The 24,395-nt window shown below is 46.7% G+C and overlaps 1 protein-coding gene across 2 annotated transcripts; it reads left to right on the top strand.

Moving 5' to 3' along the window:
- The first annotated feature begins 289 nt into the window (after nucleotides 1-289).
- Nucleotides 290-24,395, top strand: LOC142585819 (uncharacterized). Of its 2 annotated transcripts, XM_075696840.1 has the most exons (8): nucleotides 290-424; nucleotides 1,288-1,461; nucleotides 3,891-3,979; nucleotides 10,723-10,930; nucleotides 14,477-14,608; nucleotides 15,687-15,778; nucleotides 22,786-22,993; nucleotides 24,245-24,395. In XM_075696840.1, exons 2-8 carry the CDS (start codon nucleotides 1,363-1,365, stop codon nucleotides 24,341-24,343), a joined length of 927 nt encoding a protein of 308 aa, XP_075552955.1. In that variant the 5' UTR covers nucleotides 290-424; nucleotides 1,288-1,362; the 3' UTR covers nucleotides 24,344-24,395. The 2 variants fall into 2 exon arrangements, with proteins under 2 accessions (XP_075552955.1, XP_075552956.1); XM_075696841.1 differs by lacking the exon at nucleotides 22,786-22,993 and having other exon boundaries at nucleotides 291-424.

Consider the following 24,395-nt stretch of genomic DNA (forward strand, 5'->3'; position numbering starts at 1 on the left):
GTACACAACCCTCAAACATGTACCTTAATAATTCGAGGTAATGAATTGTTAGCTGCGTGGAAGGTCTGCTTAAAGGTGCATTTCTCCTGACTGAGTGATTGTTAATCAACTTTCCATTTTTCCCTACGAGTTGCGGCCTAAAACCTCTCACTATTTCGTGTCGTATAAAACCAGACATGGAGTTCGTAATGACTTATCTGCGCTTCTTCCTCCCAAAGCGAGCCTATTTGACTGGATGACAGGCCGACGTATTGCTCGTTTCTTTCCTCAGCAGCTGTGAAAGGAGACCAACATTTATCTTTCCTTGGTTGCTTCCAGAAAGTTCGAATGGAAAGAAAGAGCGGTTCCTTGGAGCAGACTGGTTAAGATTTGTTCAATATCGGGCATAGCGGGACCGCTATTTCAAGAATTGCAGAGGGAAACTGTGAGTGTTGCCAAAGAAATCTGTGCCGTGGAAGTTCGACATAAAGAAACGAGAAGTGCTATCTGCTAAGTTATTTTGCTTTACCATTCTTTCCTTTTTTGTTATCACGTTTCAGAAAAGTAGCGATCACGGACAAAATTTTGCTTTACTATTTACTCCTTTTCGCTTAGCACATTTCAGGAAAGTAGTGATCATGGACAAAAGAAAATCGGCGGAGTGCTGGCTTCCTAAAAATAGCCACAGGGAGAACACATGAAACAGTGAAGAATAGATAAGAAAATTGAAAAGGTAGTGATGACAGAACAACGTTTTCAGGCAGTGCATTCAAATCATGAATATGTCTCGTGGGAATTCAGAATTTTAGAAAGCGGGTCCGTACGAAAGCCGCCTGTACGTTACGGCTGTACTTAGGACGAGAGTTCTTGGGTGTTTTATGATACAGGCATGCGTCTTACTCGAAATACTGTCTCGTGAGTTCAGAGGTAGTTTTATTTTATGTGCCCTGCCACACCACTTACGCCAATCATGGCTTTCCTCTTACAATAGTTGGCAACCGTAATAATATTACGCATATATTCCTAAAACATTCTAATGAATTATTATAATAAATACTATCGAACACATCGCATAGGTCCTACTCCTCGCGATCCCGCATAAGCGTGCCATCTCCGAAACCTCAAGGTGCATCCGATGCTTGCCGCTTTCAGAGCGTCACACATTCCTATATTAAGGAGATTCTCGGAGAAATATGACTCGTTCTATGCGCAGCTGAAGCGAGCACCTTGAGTTGAAGATATACGCTAAAAGATTTCGCGGGATTTTCGCGCATGGTCACAAACACTGAGTCTCATCTCCACCACCAGGTGCCAGCGGCTTGTCCCTGCGTGTGGACAGTTAACAGCGTCATTGTCGACGGCTGCGCATCTTCATCTTGAAAAATGAGTCACGTGCTCGGGGATGCCGCGTATCACAACGAGGAGAGCAAGAAAGAGTTTCAAAGTGCCAAGGACAAGCCCGGCATTCATATCTACAATCCCGTAAGTAGAATTGAACATACACGACCAGTGCTACACCAGCACCCCACCTCTAGGGTTGCAACTTGGGGCTTGACAAAAAGGAAAGAAAGAAAGAAAGAAAGAACATCAAATTAAATTATGGGGTTTTACATGCCAAAACCACTTTGTGATTATGAGGCACACCATAGTGGAGGACTCTGTAAATTTTGACCACCTGGGGTTCTTGAACGTGAACATCAAAATGCGGCCGCCGTGGCCGGGATTTGATTCCGCAACCTCGTGCTCAGCAGCACAACACCATAGCCACTGAGCAACCATCGCGGATAGAAAGAAAGAAAGAAAGAAAGAAAGCAAGAAAGAATTTGGAGAAGCTAAATTGAATAAATGACATAAAATAATAAACTTCAAAAGCTAACAATGATTTGGAGAACAAACAGGTGCAGATGATAGTGTAGTCAGAATTAGGAGGAAAGAGTAGGGCAAGTCTTGTGATGCACAGGGGAGTTAAGCGGTGGAATAATTAGAGCATTACAGTGGATTGCCCAGGGAAAAGAAAACCAGCCTTGGACGTTGACAATTAGGTAAAATGAAGGCAATTTTATTTATCTGCGGTGAGGTGCCTTTGTTTTGTCAGCAGAGTATCACTAAAATGTATAAAACGTCGTGAAATCCCATGCAGGCGCGCTCAGAATTACAATTAAGAACGACTCGTATCAGACGCGCGATAAATATGGCGGTGTACGTGGACTCGCTCAAGGATAAAGTGATAAGCATCACGCCTACAAGGGGTGAGACCGTGCATGCTTCTATTTGTGGGGAAGGTCACACAATTCAGTCAGGGATTGCTAGAGCGATCGTCATTTTCCCAAGTGACGGTTTTCAGTCAGATTTTAAACCTCTCTGGATGACGTCATACGCTGAGCATATAGAACCACGTCATATACTGGTTCCCGGCACACTTAGGACCAAAGATGGGCGACGTCCCCAACCTTAACGAAGCAGCACACGAGGCTGCGCGCGCACTTACAGACAACGCGGCTTCACCCGACCACTCGGAGAGCAAGAACGCCCCCACTACATAGAATGAAATCACTAAACACTACTACCTACAACGTAGAGAGTATAGCACGCCACACCGCACGCTCACTCGAGCTCAAGCGGTTACACTCATAATGCTACAAACAGACACATACCCCACGCAAAACAGACTACACCACTACACACCGGAGCTCTACAAGTATAACTGCACTAATTGCAATACCTCACTTAGCGTCTATCACTTCTCTGGCAGGGCTCGCAAGCACACATAAACTCCGAACCGGGCAAGTGCAAGTTTGAAGAAGCAATCCGGAGCGAAGAACTCGCTCCTCAATTCTGGGCCGTCCAGCAGGTCCACGACGCAGCCAGGAAACTCAACCTCCCGGTTCCGTCGTGGGAGACGCCCACTCCATGAGAGCCCAAAGCTCTCGTGGCCTGCAGGACCTTGAAGAAAGTTGATTTTCTTCCTTCCTTCCTAGTATTATGTGATACGGAAGATGTTGACAGTGCTTGCGTGCCCTATAACTTGCCTGTCCGCGATGGAAGTTGAAGAGCGCAAGGAAAATATCACAGCTGATGGGACGATGATCGGTAAAACAAATCCGCATGCGCAACTACCCAGCAAAGTGGTTTTGCCCAAAGCGGCGAGCCTAGATCAGCTCACAGTGGGCGTGAGCGTGTATACCAGGCTGGACTGCTGTTGCTTCCGGAGGTGCGAGGTAAAGGGAACCATGCACTAGATTTCTGGCATTGCAGCATACTAGGCCCCTAGAAGGCTCATTGCAGTGCGCCCACACGTATTAGGGATAGGAAACTGTGAGCCGACAAGATGGCAGCGAGAAACGCACACGATGGATGAAACACTGCAAACGCCTCTTACGGTGCGACCTCCGTATCCACTTTGATAGCGTAGGAAATGAACACACCTGCTAAGCGCGCTTCCTGTAGCTTTTCCGCCAAGACAGAACCAGAGCCCTATAAAATGCGGCCATTCATGCGCACTATAAATAATTGCTCAGCACAGAAGCCTAACTGCGGCCGCGCACGGCAAGAAGCTGATCAGATTACCGACAGCGAAAGGACAAGTAGCGAACCAAGTTACTGAGAACTCCTGCGTCAAAGAAAACCAGAAAAATCGAATTTGTGCAGTCGTGTTGAAGCAATCCAGGCGACAAGTCGCTTTATCACCTTTTATTATTACCTGTCCTCGGTCACCTGAGAAGTGCCCGAGCACCGACTTTTTTTCTTTCTTTTCTTTCTTTTGTGATGCGTAAGAAGACACGCGATTGAACGTCGCCATCCATCCCCCGCCCCCTTTCCACCGATTCCCATACCTGAATTCTCTAAGCCCCTTACCATTGGTCACAGGCCCTTGCAATAAAGATGTCATTCCTTCATTCTTTCTTTTTCAGAAAACACCGGTAGAACTGCATCTTCCAGGAGGAATACAGAAGTTCAACGACGTCTTCATGGAATGCACCTTTCGGAAGGATATGAAGACGTATACTGGCAACATTTGTTTCAGTCTTTCTTTTTCGCTTAATATGTGCGACTTATTTAACCCACCATGCACGTTACACTACGCTTTTGCAGAGCACTAAAAGGACATTCGTGCATTTAGCGAAGTGCTTAGTGTGGCAGGCAAAATGCTTTTACTTTACGAACCTGCTGCGTTGTAGAGGGGTGATATTAGGTTCACCGGCTTCTCACTCAGGACTTAATTTTCGTTATCGCTGTATATACCAGACGTCATTTCACGATCTCAATTATTACAGTTCTTTCACTAACGTTTCTTCTTTAAAGGACAGGACAGGGTGTATTCTTTCTTATTCCGACATGCCCCTTCTATCCCGGAAGAAAAATTGGCAGCACAAATTCGACGATACCTAAAGTCTGCGTCATTCGTTCATCAGTGGTGCCGTCGTTCCTTCTTTTGTTTTATCTGATTATCGGTACATGCATGCAGGTAAAATACGCGTCACTGGCCGTATGCATCACGTCTGTTACGGTTTTGCGCCTCAGCGTGTATGAAAATATACAGCAGCAAAACAAAGAATTTTCACTTTAAGAGTGTTTGGATGTGCCTGCATATGTGCACGCAGGAACTATCAAGAATACTTGAGGTGCGGCAACAATATCGACCATAACTTGTGAACCTGCGCTTAGCGAACAATGAGTCACTTCATAAATTTGCCCAGTGAATGTCAAAACAACAATAGAAGATAACCCATCATGTGACGACACAGTGATATTACCCCAAAATCTATATCTGCCTTGCAACTCTTTTTTTTTCTAAAGCACTTGACTCGTATTAACATTGGAGAACATGTAGAACCAATTAGTGTCCCAAGATGTATTCGATGCGTTCTAGAGGTCATTATTTTCACTTGTTCTCGAGGTTTTTTCGAGTCGTTATCTCGGCTTGTAGAACTGTAACAGCGATGCCTGAAGTGGGGGCACATCGGAACGTATGCTAGAAGGCATCGCGGCGGCGCCCATTGCGCAGCGTGTCCTTCGAGTACTGGTGGAGTGCGCGGATGGACATGCCGCTGTTGGAGCTGATCACGGAGCAGATCAGGCCGGGGGTCTTGAACAACACGCTGGACGACTACGACATCAGGCGCTACATGATACCTGAGGTCAGCTACAAGTTCGAGCTCGGCAAGAGGCACGAGCTGCAGTTCCACCTCGGGATGAAGGAAGGACTCCCAGTGTACTCGGTCAGTCGGTCGTCCTACAGACGTGTGTGTTAGCAGCATGCATGGCTTTGTCAGTCACTGTGGCGTCCCAACCTGCTGGATTCTCGGCATCGACCGTTGCATTCACGTGCGGGGTGGAATGCGAAGGTGCTCGCGCACCGACATCCAAGATCTCGGCGCATGTCAAAGTACCTGAAGGGGTCAAGAGTCAAAAGTCAAATGCAAAGCGGCTCGCATGTCGGTATCTGAGATTCTGGGGCATATCAAAATACCTCGGCGGGGAAGAGGCAAAATTCATTCGAAGCTTTCACTATTATACACTCCTTTCGCAGTCCCCCTATTTGCTTTTGGACGTTAAAATCAATCAATCAGAATCGTGTTAGAGAAACGATGCAGGGTACTCAGATTAAGAACATTCCACTCCTTGGGATGTGAAATTTTGAGTAGTTTATGTTACCCTGGTAGGTATAGTGTACCGAAGTAGTGCCTATTAAGTGGCGTCCTGTTGCTGCACGCGAAGTCGTTGGTTCGTGTCTCTGCCAAAGCGCTCGTACTTAATCGACAAGGATAGCCTGAAAACAATTCAGCGTATAAGGTCAAAATTCTATGCCCATTCCTTTCACATACCACAGCCATAGCGTTCGGGCACAAAATGTAATGCATTAATAACAGTGCAACCAAGGGAAAAAAATCAATTCTACCCGAGAAAAATAAAAGAAAGAAAGGCGCGTGAACACTGTACCAGCTCAATGATAAAAAAAGCAGGCAATCATGTAGGGAATTTATAAGGTGTCCGCCCATGCTACGCAAGAACATCGCCCATATAAGCGGGATTACAGTTGTTATTGTCTGCTTGCAAGTAGGCATGAGCAATTGTGCCTTAGTAGAACTTTTGCAACCTTATCATCAACGACTGGGTTCCAGCTAATAATACTGCCTTGTTTCGGCAAGCAGAAACTCATCCAGGGCAAAATAACTTCAATTATAACAACGGGCAACCAGCGGAACTGACTTCGCATGTCAACAGCAGCGCCGTAACACGCCGCACAGTGAGCGAAGGAAAGCGTTTTCAGTACAGCAAAAGCTCCGAGTTCGCGTCAACGAATTCGCCGTTTATCCGAACGCGCACGTGCCCAGCTCTTCACCTGACTGGGAAACGGCGTGCTAGACCGCAGAAGCGCCTGCGCTTCTGGCAACGCACATGGCTGTGGACAGAGTTAAACTACGGTTAGAATATGCATATATATGCCCTATATAAGCAAACGTTGAATGAGGTACGCGTCTGTTATTGGTCAAAGTGTCGTATCATTTTCCGTGCCATCCCTACCAGGCGTCGTAGGCATACTTCAGTTGCACACTCAAGGCTGCTGTAGCGCCCTCTGGCCAGCCCTGGTTCGCCATACCGACCCACTCAAACCCAAACCACTATGCTTATAAGAACGGTAACGTGCCACTCCTAAAAAAAGATTTTCTCTTTATAAGATACTGCTTTTTTTTGCAGGGCAGTATACCAACGAATTGCATTTTTTAGTAATGCTTATTATTATAATGTGAGAAATTAGCGTCGTTACAGAGGAATTTAGCCGCTCCACCACGAGGCGGCGATACCGCGAGCTCTCATTTTAAGTATTCCCGCAATGACGCAAGCAGTGACGCAATTATTACGTACGGTCAATGACTGAACTGCGGCGAGTAACTACGGAAAGTCAAAACTCCGCGCAACGGAATCGAATCGGCGAACTTACGTTTCGAGTTTAACAGTGAGTTTGGTCGCAGTGAGGCCATTCGTTCGCATCTATCGAACGGACGCGCCGGTTCCATGGGCAGGCTTATAATTTCAGTCAGCAGTATACTTGTCACTGGGCTGTTTGTTACACATTCACTGGAAGACGTGCGCAGAAAGAGGACGGCGAAGCAGTAGCTCGTCCAGACCTCTTTCTTTATCCGTGTTCCAGGTTGCGCTCCACCATGTACTTACTGATCATAACTTCACGTTTGATTTTTGAGGCTTCTTCTATAGATAATTCAAGTTCGAGGAAATTACTTGTCGTCTCAGCGCGCCCCGTTGTCGCGAACGCAAAGCGGAGTCTTATAACTTCCGGGCTAAATTACAATTGACGCTTTAGTTTGACCGCAAATCCTTGTCATCTGCATAAAAATGCCTCCATAATTGACTGCTTTCGCAGACTCAGATGTGCTTAAAGACTAATCATGCAACTTAAAGCATGTATTGGGCCGAGAAAAAATAAAGGTAGCACCATTCGTGCATCATGTGGCAGTTAATCACGTATATTCTATTTACTAAACATATATGCAAAAGAAAAACAAAGCCGTCCCATAGAACTTCGACATCATATCAAGCGCTAAGCAGCGCGAACACAAGGGACACACATATAGACGGGACGAGCGCTAGACATCAAATGAAGGTTTAATAATTGATTTCTTTATGGTTTAATGACGAAAAAACAGAACATACGCGCTTACGCAGAAACCTACAAATCACTAAAGGATTCCTGTGCCATTTGATATATTCTTTCTTTTGCATGAAAGGCCAGTGAAGGTACATGTATATATACTCACACATTTATCAGTTTCGTTGTTAACGCACAAGGCCTCGAAGATTTCCCTAGCTTGCTGCATAGCGAAGCTGCGCTGGACACGGATGGCCTGAAAGTCTGGCATGCATGCACGAGCACCGCCGGCGATGAACGGCCAAATATCCGCCCCACCCCTCCCCGCCAATGACCTAACAGCATTAACAACAAACTCATAAATGCGTGAGGACACCTTCACTGGGCTTGAATGCGCAAGAAAAAGAGTATCTCAAGCGGCACACGAATTATTTCGATTGACAAGTACGCCTTCTCCTACTTTTTGTAGGTTTATGCGCAAGTATGTATGTCGCTGTTTTTTCGTAATTAAACTTTCAGTTGATATCTAGCACATGTCTTGTCTATATGTCTCTTCCTTGTGTTCGCGTTCCCTAGCGCTTGTTATGCTGTCCGCGTTCAGTTATCCCTAACTTTCCCAAACTTCTGCGTTGAATACTACCATAGAAGTCATGCTTGTTTAAGCTCGCAGCAGTTAGGAGGTGCGCGTTTATGTCTTTTGTTCCTGGAATTAACATGTTCAAATAGTTATTATGGTGAAAGTAATTATCTCTATACACTGCTACGTTTCTCTTGGTTCGTAAAGTGCAGCAGATGAAGTAGGCTCGTGTAAATGTGTAACTATATCATCTGTAATAATACGCTGGTGCCTTCTGTTTAGAGAGCACATTTCGATTCATGGACGTAACCTTGGCACGGCCTGCTGTTCATTTACGTGCACCGAAACATTGCTGTAGCCGAACTGCGAGGCTTTGACACCACCGCACTGTGCTAAACTCTGCATGCAATATGGCACGTGCTGTAAAGAAATGGGCTCGCTCTTAGCGCAACTCTGATCCCTGTAACTATGTGACTTACGAAAAGTGAAGAAGCTGCTGTGGTAAAAACCAAGCGTTCTAGTCGGATTTTGTGTTCATTGAAGGATCAGTCAGTCTACTATGCTTTGGCGTGACTCTAGGACTCTTGCGCAAAGAGCCAGTTCTTGACAGTAGGGTTCAATAGATCTTGACGGTAGACTTAAGGACATTGAGGTCGGTATTGAGTGATCTTTTTTTGTTGTATATATCGACGTTTTCACATCTTAATTAAAAGAGAGAACAACAACAACATTGTTATTGACGAACAACCAGAACACTAGAGATTCGCTCGACAGGGTAAATCAATATTAGCAACAAGAGGCGTCGGCCCGTCTGCTCTGGCGTTGCTGCATTAAATTCCATGAGCGCAGTCAAGGGCTCCTTCCTCGACATCGTTTCAATTAAACACTGCTGTGCGCTCTAAGTCCCAGAAATTGTGACATGTCTGTATTCTGAAATAAACAGATGATGTGGCACATCAAGATCACAGCAGAAAACTGCCATTTGTGATGCAGCACGCAGTGGAGATTAGTCAACGTCCTAGCATGAAATCGCTGTACGTCTCCATCATCTGCAGACAAGATTCCAATTATCCAACGTTATGCTTCTGCCAATCCTTTGCTGGAAACTTTGTGGCTATGAAATGTAGTGAACTTGGTGAAGTACTGTCGTCATTGCAGCAAAAAAAAAAAAGAAATGATAATTGTTGAATCCGCTTTTTTTTCTGTCTCAGTTCTTATATGAAATGATTGCCCCCAGCTTACATCGGCGATTTTCACGCCAACCCTGCACTTGTTTTCTGATTACTTACCTCTCATTTCATGCGTCAGATGCTTCCAACGTCTTCTATGGCATCGCACCCTCACCACTTGTAAAAAAAGCTGCTGGAACGCTTTTCTGTTCGCAGTCAAGGGGTGTTTCTTCAGGACACGTATTTATGTCAAGAGGTCGGTGAACCTAATATGAGCCCCCTTTGGACATCCAAGTAAGGCATTAGGTTACCTTGCCTGGAAGAGGCAATAGACAATACATTGAAGACACATTCTTTAGTTGAATTATCAGCATAAAGAAGAAAAATAGGCAGAAATATTGTGCTCATGAATCACGCACAAGATTTATGGGCATATACAAAAAGTGCTATGTTTACCTATAGTCTGTGTTATGATACTGAAAAGGACACGTAACCTTAGCAACAACACAGCGAAAAAAAATAATCCCTAAAGCGAAGTTACATAGTGAGGATACACTTCTGTTTCCGAAATAAACGGGCTGAAGCATGGAAGGTCTACCACACGGTTAAACAGTACATATAACAATACTCGATGATGCAGTTTGATTACTTGTGTTCTTGTAGGTTTTAGCGGTGATTGATGGCTAAAGTTGTTCAGTCTCAACGAAGCTCATTGTAAAGCGAAGCCACAGGCTGCTGTAATCGAAATAATATTGAGGCGTTTACCTGTTTCGCCACCGGTGCGTCAACACGAATCGCGACCCATGCGCCGCTTACCTGCGCTCTCGTACGACTATAGATTTGTCGGGAACAGCGTGCAGATGAAGAAGAGTCATTGAAGAGAGAGAGGAAAAATGAAGATGAGAATCTCAAACCGTACTGACTGAATAGCGAAAGATTTGTAATGACATTAATTGCAGTAGACAGCGTAGAATTCACGGCGGACCATCTTTTGCAGTTCTTGACTGGCGCGATCTAGAAGGCAATAGAAAAAACGACGCTCGGCTTGCCACGGGTGGCGTCAAGCAAACAGCATTAGCCTCGTTAGTAAGGCGCTACGTGGAGATGGCTAGTCGTCTTTTCTTGTTGCAAACAGCTTCGTGGAACTGACACGTGGTTTCGTTGACTCCAGTCCTACTTTTGTTAGCTTTACGGAGGTGAAGGGTGTAGCGTTCAGTGTCATCTCCTATATATTCTACCAGTACACGCCATTCTTTGTGTTTGTTAACAGTTTTCATGTTGACGCTTCGCGCACATCACGTGTTGGAGTTTCAAGCAAACGACACCCGATCGCCCGTGAACACGTATGTTCAAAGTGCTACCTCGTTTAAGAACCCGAAACGTTTCAGCGTCGTGTACGAGTGGTGGTGGAGTAAGACGATGGACTTCCCGCTGTTCGAAGTGACGAGCGAACAGTACAGGGAGAACAAGCTCCAGTACTACATCGAGGACTACAACACCAAATCCAAGGACGTAGGCAACAGCGACTTCTACTACGTCATTGGGCAGGAAACGCGCACCAAGTTCTATTACGACGTCAAGGACCGCTACCTCGTGGTCAGTACACAATATATGTTGCGTTGTCTAGAAGGGAAACGCTCGCTCTTCCACGTGTGGTGTCCGATAGGCTGTACTTTCATCCGAGGGAAATGCGTTTGTGGCACAAAGGCAGTTGTTTCGGTGCACGTTAATGACTAGCATGCAGCAAGAATCGGCTGGCAGCTTTTCATTCTAATGGGTGCAAGACCAGATGAATTGTTCAATGGTCCAATTATTGAGCTCAACAAAAAGGTACTGAAGGAATACCCTTAATTAAACGAGGCTACCAGGCGATTCCTCTGGACACTGTAGAACATTTGCACACTGCTAAAATATTGTTTTTACGTTAATTATTACAGGCTTCCACGCGGAATAATACGGTCATTAAATGAAATGAAGCAGGCCTGCTTCGAACACACTTTATGAACAAAGAAAGTGCTATCAAAGTATCTTGCAGGATTACGTGCTTACCCTGTATGCTACTCTTACTTTCGAGAGATCTAGCACTAAAAAACTGCCCTATCAAAGTGGATGTCTGGTATCTCATAAACACGTATGTTGGGTTAGGTTAGGTTAGGTTAGGTTAGGTTCCAAGGCGCGCAAGAAAGCCTTAACCACTCACTTGTACGTGCAGCTCGAGCCGCTAGATTCTGAAGAGCATGAAGAGTCTGAAGAGCCTGAACAGCCTGAAGAGCATGGAAAACCTGAAGAGCCTGAAGAGCCTGTAGAGCTTTCCGAGGACACAGAATCTACTGCTCCTAAGTTTCGCCTGAAGAGCGTCTATGAACCAGGGATCGGATATCCAGAGAAGCTGAAGAATATATTGTCCGTGAGTGTGATTTACTCGGCCCCACGATCGTGGGAGTTCTATACCGAAGGGGTCGAGACGGACCCCTAGTCAACTACGTGAAAGCTTACCGGCTGCTGCAGGTTGCATAAAGAATGGCTTAAGGTCCGCAGCTTCACAGCGTGTTGAGTAAAGCCTATTAGAGTTAAGAAACTGGTGTTTATCGTAGAAGCCTGGTAACAGGATATTTCTGTTGAGGAAGCAATGCTCACTGCTTCCTCGTTGGTACACTCAATGCAGGCAAAATCTCTGACTGCGAAGTGCTAGGATTTAGCGGAATAGCCAAGTAACTGGTCAACTTTGGTGCGGCGAGTCCTCACCTTGAGGAAGATTGTCGTGTAATATAATGTACACGCATGGTGCGTTAGCTGCCCAATTTACATTTGCCGTGACCGTGGCACAGATAATGCACAGCGGGAAAGCCTATTTAAATAGGTGCAGGTAGGCAGGCGTGCTAAGAAACAGTCGACGGCCCGAGCTGTTGCTCGCAAGCGGCATGCAATACGTCTTCTCTGGTGAAAGTGTCAAACCTACCTATTGACACCATGCGTGGGCTATATCGAGCGTTTCCTGTGACGTAGGTGCCTGCCGCTGCAGGTGGTTATGACGCTCTAGATAAAGTTAAGGTTAAAACGTGACGCCAATATTAAAAGCAGTGATGTGAGTGCCGACGCTTTTATAAGGTATAAATTCAGCATGTGCACATGTATGACGCTGGCATAGTGACTCCCATGCAAGTGTGATTTGGTGATATCAAGAAAATATCCTAGCGACGTCTTCATAAAGTTCCAGAATAGTTCATAAGGCAAAACCTCCAGCCATGGCGCTGTGTGGTATTTCTCTGCTTCCATAGCTGCTATCAACTCCATAATGATGATTGGCGATTGCCTCCCGATCAGGTCATTGACTGGCCGTAGGAGATTGGATCGCAGCGTGACTTAGAGGCTTCGAAAGCACATATAATATTGTAGGAACAATTTGCTAGCAATTTGTCTCGCTTCATGTGAAGTGATGTCCACACAGAGCGCATAAAAGTTGACAAAAATGCATTGAGACGGCCGCTTTGCAGTTACTTGATTTTTAAGCTATTTCTATCGACAGAAAAAGCGATGTTGTGGAGGTGGGGGGGGGGGGGGTGACGAAGCAGCAGCAGGCGGGAATGGCTTGGCATGCTTAGCCGGCAATTGTTCCACCTGAGCTTCTTATAAATTTTTAACAAGGGTGTATCAACAGACTTTGCGCAACTGTCATCTTCAGTCACGTTTGATATGTCATTTTTGTCCGTTTTAGATGCGCTAACTTCTACTTTCATTATTTTTGAGATGTCAAGACTGTGCACCCACTTTTATAAAAATACTTAATATTCCAAACTAACCATAGTGAGCGCATTCAGCATTTGCCTTTAAATGGACGAATTCGATTCAAGTGGGTGCCGTGGCTGCATAAGGACATCATTTTGTGCTTTTCACCAGTGATTGAACACTGAAGACCTTCCATGAAGATTTTTTTTTCACAGGATTTGCCATATTCCTAAACTTTCTCTCACGTACGTTATGTGCACGATTGACCACCGCCGCGGCGGTCGCCACGCTGTCATGTCAGTCGTTGCCTTTAGGGGTGGGTGCCCGAACACCTAGTGATCCTCTCACGCACGTGAGAGCAACAAACTTTAAAAGGACAGGCTGTTGTTAGGTGAGTTGGCGCTCTATTGTGTGATGTAGTATTGCATCACATAATTCAGTACCAACTAGCTAAATAGTACGTCCTTTGGAACTGCTTCTAGTTCGACGGCCCCTACACTGTCAAAATGCTTACACCCTTAAGGGTGTTTTCTTGTCGCACTGGCAACACCTTTCCCATTAGGACCTCCCTGAAATTTATAGAGGACGACAACGAAGCTTTAACTAGACGTGCGATGACGAAACATATGGTTGACATCTTTCTGACAGCCTCGGGTGCATATAAATATCCAACAGGAGAGTTACATATCTCTCCCTGTGAAATTCTCTTGTCTGATATTTATGTGCTCCCAAGGCTGCCAGAATGAATACATAGTTTTTAACTACGTGCTTGACATCGCAAGTCTAGTTACAGCTCCGCTGTCGGGCTCTATAAATTTTCGTAAGGCCCTAACGGTCATTGTGTTACCAGTGCGACAAGAGAACGCTCTTAAAGGTGTAAACATTTTTAGAATATACCGACAGCTCTTTCTGTTGATCCAAGAATTCTCATCTCGTTTGCCGCCCTCGGTGTGCCGCGCTCGCATTCGCTATCCTTTATTCGCACACGAACCAGACTGCTCGCACGATGTGCTGCTGATGCTTGGTGGGCTTTCGCCTTTGTTTGTTCATGAAAGGAGGGTGCGTAATGTTTTCAACGTCTCGGTCGTCTTGCGTGCGCGGTTTGCACTACACGTCACGTGAGAGATGTTTTGTGGGTACGAGGCCAGATTTCAACACAATTTGATTCTGGTTCCACTGAGTACGAAGGAAGCGAGGCAGTTTATGACAGTCTGTTATACGCTGTGCCGTTTTATAGTAGTATTCCGCATGTAAGGCAAAAACGCGTAGGGTAATGTGTGCGTTATTCGTTTTTTTGTGTTATTTGCTGAGGAAAAGTTATGACATTGGCGTCACGTTGGTTGAAATTAACTTGTCCTTAGTGGTTAGTGGATCCTACTTTTTTTCTCGCAACCTAATTAGTTACTGTATTTCTAGGTAAGAATCGACGGCAGGTATTCTCTGTTTGAGCTCCTCGAAAGGTACCCTGATGCCTCACCCTACGACCGCTTCTACATAAAAGGTGGCCTCGACATAAAAACGATCAGAATTCCTTACGAAGACCCTCTGGTAAGTATAACGGAATCCCAGTACTATTTGCCACATGTTTGACTGTTTTCTGTGCTTTTGTTGGAGATATTTGTAACTGTATCGCAAATAATAAAACGCTCTGACGTTTATTCACCTTGGCTGCGAATGATTGTACAGATGACACGTGGTCGAAAATGTTTATTTCCATTTCAGGCGCCTTAATCACATTGAATCAAAACAACAGATGCGACGAACACTTAAACATTTTTCTTTGTGAGAATTGTTTGCTACTGTCCTGCACCTTCGCAAATGAGATGTGCGCTACCTTGTCTTGACCAGTCGATGATGAAAGAATGATGATTTAGAAAAAGATAAGGGGTGGTATGGTCTGACATGACAAATGAGGCCCAAAGTGGCATACCACGTTGGGCTAATTATGGCTTTCGGGTGGGCTTGATGGTAACAGAAAACAATTTTGATTTGCAGGTTATTTGGAAGGGCATTGCTTCGCGTCTTTCTCCCATGGTGTATGTGGAGAAAGAAGAAAGGAGAGAGTTTAGTGTTATGTGTAGTTCAGCACTCAGTTAACATTTCCACCAGTACGTGCGTTGGTAGACTAATACAAGAAAAAGTTGTATGCGCGTGCATGTGATGAGGGCCTGTAAGCCTCGACGAACACTGCGCTTCTAGGGAGCATAAATCAACAGCGCAAAATACAAAATGTACATTAGAGTCGAAAAGATCAAGTGATCGAAATGCGGGAATGCCTCGAAACAAGCTCCTTTGCAGGTTGACACATATGGTAGTGACTTTGCGGGCTTTTGCGTGAAAAGATCGTCAGCCTTGTCAAAAGAAAGAAAGGGACTTCATTATATTACACTTATATTTTAAAACGATTCTTTATCCGAACCATCAACATTTAAGCAGTAATCAAACAGGACCCTAGCTGTATCTCTGCATCCAGTTGACGAGATTCCTTGATGAGCATGGTGCATGGCATAAACTAGCGATGACCAGACTGCTGGGCGGAGCTGCACACGTCAGTGTCATTACCGCAGCCCCACGTGTCCGCGTTGTTTGCGAATACGCTTTTTCATTCTTGTGCATTTCTTCGCAGCCGGTGCCTCTGTCCCTGCCTCTCACCTCAGCGGGAATACTGAAAGGTGACCTTTACGAGATAAAAGGGAAGAATCCAAGGAACGCCGAAGAGTTGAGTACACTGACAACATAATACACGGTGGCTGCCACAAGGATCTGTTAGCCCCCACCCATTACCCCATTTCAAGATCCTGTTCTTTTTCTTTCTTTTTTTTCTGGTGACATATTACTTAGTCTTTTTCTGGTGCTTGGATGGTTTGAGGTAGGTTCTAAGCATGCGAGACGTGCTTGCGAGCTGCAGCTAGTAGACAATATAGACTAGATGGCAGGCGTGTTATCGGATATTGGCTGCGTGGTCTGTGCATACAATAAGCACACAGCATGCACAATAACTTACTGCGTTCTCACTTAGTCCGGTCTGAGGCTCTGCGAATGATAAATTGCTTTCCTGTATGGTCAAAAGTGACTAGATCGCCGAACGAACTGAAAGCGATGCAGTACAGAAGTCAGGTGTCTGCACCCATCTGTTGAGGCATGATTTAGACATTAGTGTGGTTATTCCAAAACTTTACATATGTGAATTCGCAATGTCCGCAACCTGTAGGTGGCGCGCGTGGTAAGCCAAGATGGCTGTTCGGAGGAGGATCACGAGTGAGGGTGAGGGCACGGGAGTGTTTTGTATAGCACGCTGTGACGAATTTGTTACAACACCTACCCAGAAACGCATCAAACGAGAAGCTACTCCAACTCGGAATCAGCAATACCTTCGATGAGCTTGCCGAGGCTCGATTGGGGGCACAACTCATCAGACTCAGAGGCTCCTCTACGGGAAGGGCGCTCCTGAGAAGGTTGGGTCGGAACACGTGCGGACTGGTAGACAGATACGCGGACGTACCGGACGACCTTAGAAAGACCTTTAATGTAGGACCCCTGCCTAAAAACATGGATCCTAACCTACACGAGGACAGACGAACAGCAAGGGCCGAGCAGCTAGAAAGGAGGCTAGGCCGGTCAGAGAACACAGTCTATACGGACGCCTCCATGTACGTACATGCAGGGAAGCGCTTAGCCGCTACGGTGGTAGCTAATAGCACAGGAGACATGGCCACATGCGCCTCAGTGGAGGTCGTGGGCATAACGGAGGCCGAGGAAATTGCCGTCGCGCTGGCGGTAGCAGAAGGCTATAGGCAAGGCCGATCCCTAAACATCTTAACAGACTCGAAAGACACGTGTAAAAACTATACAAAGGGCAGAATTAGCGGCATGGCCCTCAGGATAATCAGTGGGGCAGCAGCCTCTGCTGCGCAGACACCCATACAACACATAATCTGGGTCCCAGGCCACGCAGGCGTAGCGGGGAACGAAAGAGCAGACAGCCTAGCTCGAGGGCTTACATACCGAGCAGGCATGTCAGATGTTCTGGAGCTTCAGCTACTGGCATGCGAGGGGGGATACACAGAGACATTACAACTATACAGGGGGACTAGATTCAAGTACCCACCACCACACAAAGCCCTCACGAGGGAGGAAGCAGTCGGCTGGCGTAGGCTACAAACGAACTCCTTCCCCAACTTGTACATCTATAACAAGATGTCACCAACACAATACAGAGCAAACTGCCCCTGGTGCGGCGACACACCCACACTATACCACATCACATGGGAGTGCGAACGAAATAAAGCATTCCACCAACACGAATTCCCGAGTGCGGAGCAATGGGAGAGCCGGCTCACCAGCAGCGAGCTCGCGGCCCAAAGGGCCTTAGTGCGGCACGCTGCTGATGCAGCGCGACTCAGTGGAGCCCTGGACTAGGGGCCCAACCTTGCTGACGAGAAGCCTCAAGTCGCCGGCGCCAAGAAAGACGACGGAGGCTTCGAATCCGCGAATCTCTTAAACGATCTCATTAAAAGTTTTCTACTACTACTACTACTACTACTACAGCATGCCGCTTTCACTGCGTGACCCTATGAGCTTTTTCGAAACGGAACCGCGATCATATACCTAATTAAGAGTGAGAAATCCGAGGACACGTAAGCACTTGTGAGTTGTGAACGCGCAAGCATTAATGTCCAATTGAATGCCGCTGAGTGTTCCTTAGAGTTATGAACTCCTCGCGCGCAAGCGAGCGCGATGAAGCGCTCGGTGCGTTCCGATTTGGCTTTAGCGAGGCGCAGTTAAAACGCAAGCGAGAGCTTGCGAGGATAAAACGGGCTTCCGAGAGCGAAGGCGACACGGCGTCGTGGCGATGCCCTCTCCCCTCGCACGACACCTGAGTCCAGTCTTATTTTAGGTCACACTAAGACAAGATTCGGATTTAAGTCTGGACTTAGAGGCTCGCTTTTGTGCAAGCGGGCCCTGGCGCGCTATCGCGGCTCCCTCTCGCCCGCTCTGATCCGTCGAGGCGCACTCGTGGCGTTGCGTCGCAGCTTACGGCAACGCAATTTTTAGGCGCCGTTCCGCTGCTGCAGACTAGAGACGCCGGCTTTTTTCGCTCACTCGGTCATTTGACGCTTTCGCATCAAGAAGTGCAACAATAAATACTGGCTAACACATTTGCTACTAGTGGTGTGTATGACGGTACATCGGGAGGATATTAAGGGTAGTGGCTTAACAACCACCGTCCGTCCCGTACTTCGCGCTTTGTCACTCAGAGAAAAAAAAAAACGCTGTAAGCTGCAATACGTGACAAGTAATACCTTTTCATATCTCAGCTATTTCAAACGCCCTTTAAGCATGAAGTGGTTATTCAAACACTTGCATATGTGAGCTTTGTGAAGATTACGCAGGTGAGGAAAGTCATTAACCGGTGTTCTCAGTAATGTTTGTTTTCTGAACAATCATTATTTCACATATTTCATTATTGTACGCTTGTACTCCGGGCAAATGTAGTGCAACTCACGCACAATGTGACTGTTACTAATTAAAGAAAGAACTGCAGCGTACAGGAAGGCATATTGCTTCGAGTTCATGCAAGGCTATCAGGAAACAAGCAGCTTTCAACCTAATGCATGCAACTTTTCTTATGCCGCATAAATTAGAATGAGTTGAGCATATGCTAACATGTATAAGCGTATTAAGCACACTAGAAAAAAATTGCCGACGATTACGCTACTTCCTAATGCGAAATTTGAGCGCAGCAAATAAGCTGTTTCACCTTTTCGATAGATTGAGGCAAAGAAATCGAGCAACACATGTATGCGCTATCACAGAATTTTTTTTTTATTTTTCACACGTATTCCTTTAACAAAGACTCCACTAACAGTTCTTGACAGTCATGAAGGAAGCTTTGTGGTCGGAGAAATAGACTGATATATGTTCGACTTGGTACACCAATGCTTGATTCTCAAAGACGAGATGTATACAAGTGCCTCGCGAGGTTGTCACAGCCGTGGGACGCGTTACGAGCGAGAGGAACGGGATGTTCTCCCGCATAAGTGTTAGGAAATTGCTGTTTGTCTTTATGTCAAGCCGCCACCGATCTGGCTCTCTGATTGCCACCGCACAGGGCGAACGGCAGCGGCAATTTCGGCTCGGGCGGTGCACATATACAGATCCGCCGCCACCGATCTGGCTCTCTGATTGCCACCGCACAGGGGTTGCATTGGAGGAGGAGCGAAGAAAGGAATTAAGTTCGAGCCGGCGCTTTGACAACCGGAGACTCGCAGGAAGAGGGGGGAGGGGGGCGGCGTGTACACCCAGCGGCAAACGATGGGGGCAGAAGCGCGCGCAGCAAGCGGACAACACGATAAAGGGAGGAGGGAAGAGATAGCAGCGACTGACTGATGCCGCTGACGCCGATAGTGAGTCAACCCCAGCTGCGGAGTTGGTTTCAGGGACAACGCCGCCGATGCCGACACAAACAATATGATACCCTCGCTTCCGCAGCGCTAAGAACCAGGTCTAGCCGTGGGAAGGTGGTCACGTATTCGTCGACGTGCCGGGGCCTACGTGAAATAACCGGCGCGTCGGCAACTGAAGAGCACCCTATCCGCCACACAAGAACAGGGGGGGGACCCTTTCCTCCTCTTTCTGCATGGCGGCGACGGTGCTCTATGCAGTCACGTTATCTTGACTCTCTAGCGGCGTCAGCGGCATCCAGCGGTATCAGTCGGTCGCTGCTAGCGCTGGGGGGATGAAAGGGGGGCGGAGCTGGTTACGAGGCCGACGACAACGCCGACGACGACGCGAAACCCAGGAACGGACGCCAAAGAGCTGCGCTCTAAAATATTATTCGCCTAATTTGACTGCCCAGGATCATACAACCAGTGCGCCGACAAACACAAGAAAAAACACTAAAGGAAGTATAGACACAGCCCTGTGAGCCCGCGTCGGTCTCTTTATACTCTCTGTTCAGTTCGACCTTCTTTATCGTTCTCAAAGGAAGCTCCGGCCGCCAATTCCTGGAACGGCATATAATCCGCCCCAAGCTTGGCTCTCGATAGCATCGCGACATATTTCTCTCCGGATTTTGCCAGAAAGAAGACTCATCTCGCTGGGGAAAACTCGCTTTGTGCACTGGGGCTCGCAGCACATGCGCTTCCTACTGTACTTCTTGACCATCGTACGTGCGAAAGAGGTAAACAAAGGCCTGTGCCTGGACGGCAGGTGTTGGCACAGCCCGAACTATAGCCAGGTGAGAACTTGGCCATACCGTGTTGTCGACGGCTCGTCCTCCTCGAGCCGTTTCTCTCCCTCATCACTACAGGGCGCTACCGCCTACTGGCCTTGCGAATATGCTCAGCAATTGACTTCAAAACTACTGTTCGAATGAACGAACACAGGGCCCCATATTCTCCAGAATGATATACGCACCTTGCACTGAAGCTTTTCACAGTCGACAGAAGATCTAGGACACGTACCCTTGCTCGTGGTGGAAGTTAGAACGGCGCATCCGGGTGCCTTTTCTCAAGCAGACGGTCTGGTCTCCACCGTGACCGGCGCGCTCACTGCAGCAGGCGTATTCCGGATGACGGTCATTGCAGCGCGTCACTGAACTTTCCGAACGATGCGGGATTACATTCATTTTTATAATTTCATTTTTTTTTACTATGCGTTAAGGCTGCCCACCTTGAAATAAAAAAGAAAGATGAGAAAGACGCGATTCACATTCGCGATTGCAACTGCGATTGCTTATCGCAAGGCAAGAGTGCCCTCCACCGGCAAATTTCCAGATACGCGCTAAATGCGATGACTTGGCATGGCTGCTATCGAGCGCTGAAGCACGAACATTTCCAAGCTTCGATTTAAATAGTACTTGATGTTGCGCTAGTTGGTGCCAAAGACACGATGTCCTTATGTTCTCCCCTCTCTGTCATCTTCTTTTTGCCGCTAAATCAATATTATTGGACTTCTATCTTGTCAAGTAAAACTCAGACAAGCTGTGAAATATGGCCGCATCTCTTGTCGTTTCGAATGCCGATGCATTTACTCGCAGCCTAGTGTTTATCACTGTATACATCACAAGCACCACCCAACACCTTGAGTAGCATGTCAGGTGATCAGCCAGGCTAAGAACTCCGCCACATTATTGAAGCTTGTATCACCCTCTCTCTGGCGGCTTGTGGCAGAGACAGTGGTTTTCAGAGTGGTTGCGTCATCTGCGTGGTCAGGAGTACCTATATAACAGCAACACCGCAGTCTTGGAAACTGCATGATGCATGGCGCAAACACTGAAGCGAAAATCTCTGACGCAATAACGCCGTAATGCTAACCTAGTAACGGCGACAAACGTCCTTTGGCAATTTTGCTTGCTGAAAACCGCTCGGCGATGACAGACGAGAAGCGAGGAATACACTGGCATTGCGCCTTGCTTTGCAATCCGCTTTTGTTAACGCTGTTAACAAATGCGGTCACAATTCGGACTTCTAGCCGCAGTCCGGCTTAATTGTAACTTCGAGCTTCCATCTTGTGCGGACATTACTGTATGAAGTTTCGACAAACTCGACGCTTTTCACGGAATTGAGCACCAATCGCTATAAAACCTGGTTGATGTGTGTTAGTGAAGGGCTGCACGAACAAAATTTTTCATCGCACAGTGTTGCAAGGACGCTGCTTTCAAGGCGCCTCTGAAGCAGCAGTTCGTCGATTGAATCGCGCCGAACTGCATCATGAAAACGAGAGCAACAGAAATATCGGTTGGATGCACGGTCCGTTGCGTGAATGCATTAGTGTGTTCAGTCAAGTTGAACGAACTATTTCAAGACCCGGGAATGCGTGTTTAGCACAGCCATGCAGCTAAGCTGGTTAGCCTATGGACTCCTCCACTGTGCACGTGTAGAACAATTTTGTTTCACAAACACTCATGCAATGATCAACAATGCACTTTGAGGAAAGTTTGCACTCTTCGGAGCTTATCTTGTCCACGAATAGTATTCGTCGCTTATCTAGCGTACCTTTATTTCTTTAGCGCTGAAGGCCTGGCACTTACAGGTCACGAGCGGCACTCGCGTTATCAGCGTAACATAGCATTTTTGACAGGAAAGCAAAGATCACAGATCCACCGCGGTTGCCTAGTAGCTATGGTGTTGGGCTGCTAAGCACGAGGTCGCGGTATCGAATCCCGGCCATGGCACCCGTGTACTTCGATTTCGGTGCACATTAAAGAACCTCAGGTGGTCGAAATTTCCGGTGCCCCCCTTACGGCGTGCCTCATAATCAGAAAGTGGTTTTGGCACGTAAGGCTCCATAATTTGTAAATGATCACAGAGTTTTCAAGAAAGCACAAGCAGGACAGATGACGCGATTCTCGTATGGAAACAAGCTCCGAAGGGTGTAAGCGTTTTTATAGTGCAGTCGAACAAGAAATGCTTGAGGACGGAGCAGACGTTTCGACGAAACGAACTTGTCTGACCCGTGCTTCAGTGGCGCGAGACACTTTCTATCGCGATTGCCACCTCTTTGCAAGCTAATGAAGGGAGCCAAATGCAATGGAAAAATTCAATTCTAATCGAACTTGATTGCGATCAAAAGTGCCTGCGGTGACTTGAGTATAAAACGAGTTGGCTCCATGCCATCTTTTGTACGATACTGTTGGTCACCTCAAATGTCCATCTTCCTATGGAAATCTGTCTTTGGACGAACACCAACTCAGTTTCATTGCGCTGTCTATCCTACACCAGGTTTCGGCTCGTGTTCGGTGACCAGTCGCTGCAGGTTCCTCTCGGCGCCGAGCACGAGGATTTCGTCCTGGAAGTTAAGGGCGAAGAAGATGGCCTTTGCACGGCAGAACTTAACGGTGTCGAACTGCCGGGCGTCATCAGCAAGGGTCCCTTCCTCGCAGACAGAATGGTGTTGGAGGGCGACGTGGACTTCCACTGGGTCATCATTGTAAGGAAGCTTCGCGAAGCTTGCTTTGAAACTTGTCTCCTGGCTTTTGCGCTCTGGTAAAATGTACCTGAATACCGCGAAATATCATGTTTTCGTTGCGATCAAAAGATGGATGGCGTATAAGAACGAAGCTATGAGATTCTACGTTTTCGTCGCGTAATACGCAACCGTACGTTGGAACACTGGGCCTAACCTGATCGACGACACAAGCGATTACACAAATGGGACCAAGAAATGAAATTTTGTATGCCTCACAAGTTCAAAAGAAGCCACACGAGCATGGTGCACTGGATTCGCCTTGGTGTCGCATTCACCAACCGTTATAGACATACGATAGGTACCAGTTATATTAGCCCAAACTGTGAATACTGTGAGGTGCCAGAAACACTTGAACGTATATTTTGCGTGTGTACCGCGTACGCGCAAGAACGAAAGCAACTTGTCTCTTCCATTGCAGCGATCCATAAGAGACCGCTATCAGACGAGTTTCTTTTAGGTTTTTGGCCTAATGCAAACAGCGCAGCCCTGGTAACAAGTGCTGCTATAGCTTTTCTCCAAGCCACTGGGCTGGACGCAAGGCTTTAGACATGCCACAACTTTGTGAATCTTTATATACGCATCTCGTCCTTATACCATCATCATTCATCAGCCCTTTCCCTCCCCGTCCCTTTTCCCCAGTGTAGAGTAGCAGGCCGGAGCAAGTTACAGCTCAGACCGAGCTCTCTGCCTTTCGGTAAATAAATTTCTCTCTCTTCTACATTTTCCCACTAGGTGTTGTATGACAACAAGCTTCACGGTATAACTCGTGGCTGTTTTCTCGGTGTACTTGTAAATATTTTGGCACCAAATGTAGTGACACTTGGGAATATTGCTTCTATTTTGTCAGTATCGAGCGCTTCTACGCATAAGCCCAACCTATTTGTCTGTATTTTTCAAGCGATGGAAGCGTGAAAAAGTAAATTATATTGAAATAAAAACTGCGGGAATACTCAAGGTTTGTTCAAGCTTCTAACGATTCGAAGTTTCAATTAATCTGGCCTCGCTCAGCCATCAGCTAAAGAACGACCGCACTGGAAAGGCATTGGTCCCGGGTTTGATGCCCGGATGAAATTTTTGTAACTGCGAAGTTGAGTTCTCGGACACATTGAAATGGGTCCCTTTGTAGCATGTTATGGCACTCATGATGAAATACATTTTTCTTTGCTTGAAACTTCCCGCGCCTTGCTTTTAAATAAATATGTCTTTCAACAGACCAAACCTGGCGGGCCTGAAGCAGCAATCGAAGAAAGTAAAGAAAAGGATCCAGCAGAGGAGGAAACCAAGGAGAAAGATGAAGACTCCAAGGCCTAACACGACAGTTGCGGCTTCAGCAAGGCATATCTGCCTCAATAAAATAAACTAG

The sequence above is a fragment of the Dermacentor variabilis genome, chromosome 6, assembly GCF_050947875.1.
Source record: "Dermacentor variabilis isolate Ectoservices chromosome 6, ASM5094787v1, whole genome shotgun sequence".
NCBI classification, from domain to species: domain Eukaryota; kingdom Metazoa; phylum Arthropoda; class Arachnida; order Ixodida; family Ixodidae; genus Dermacentor; species Dermacentor variabilis.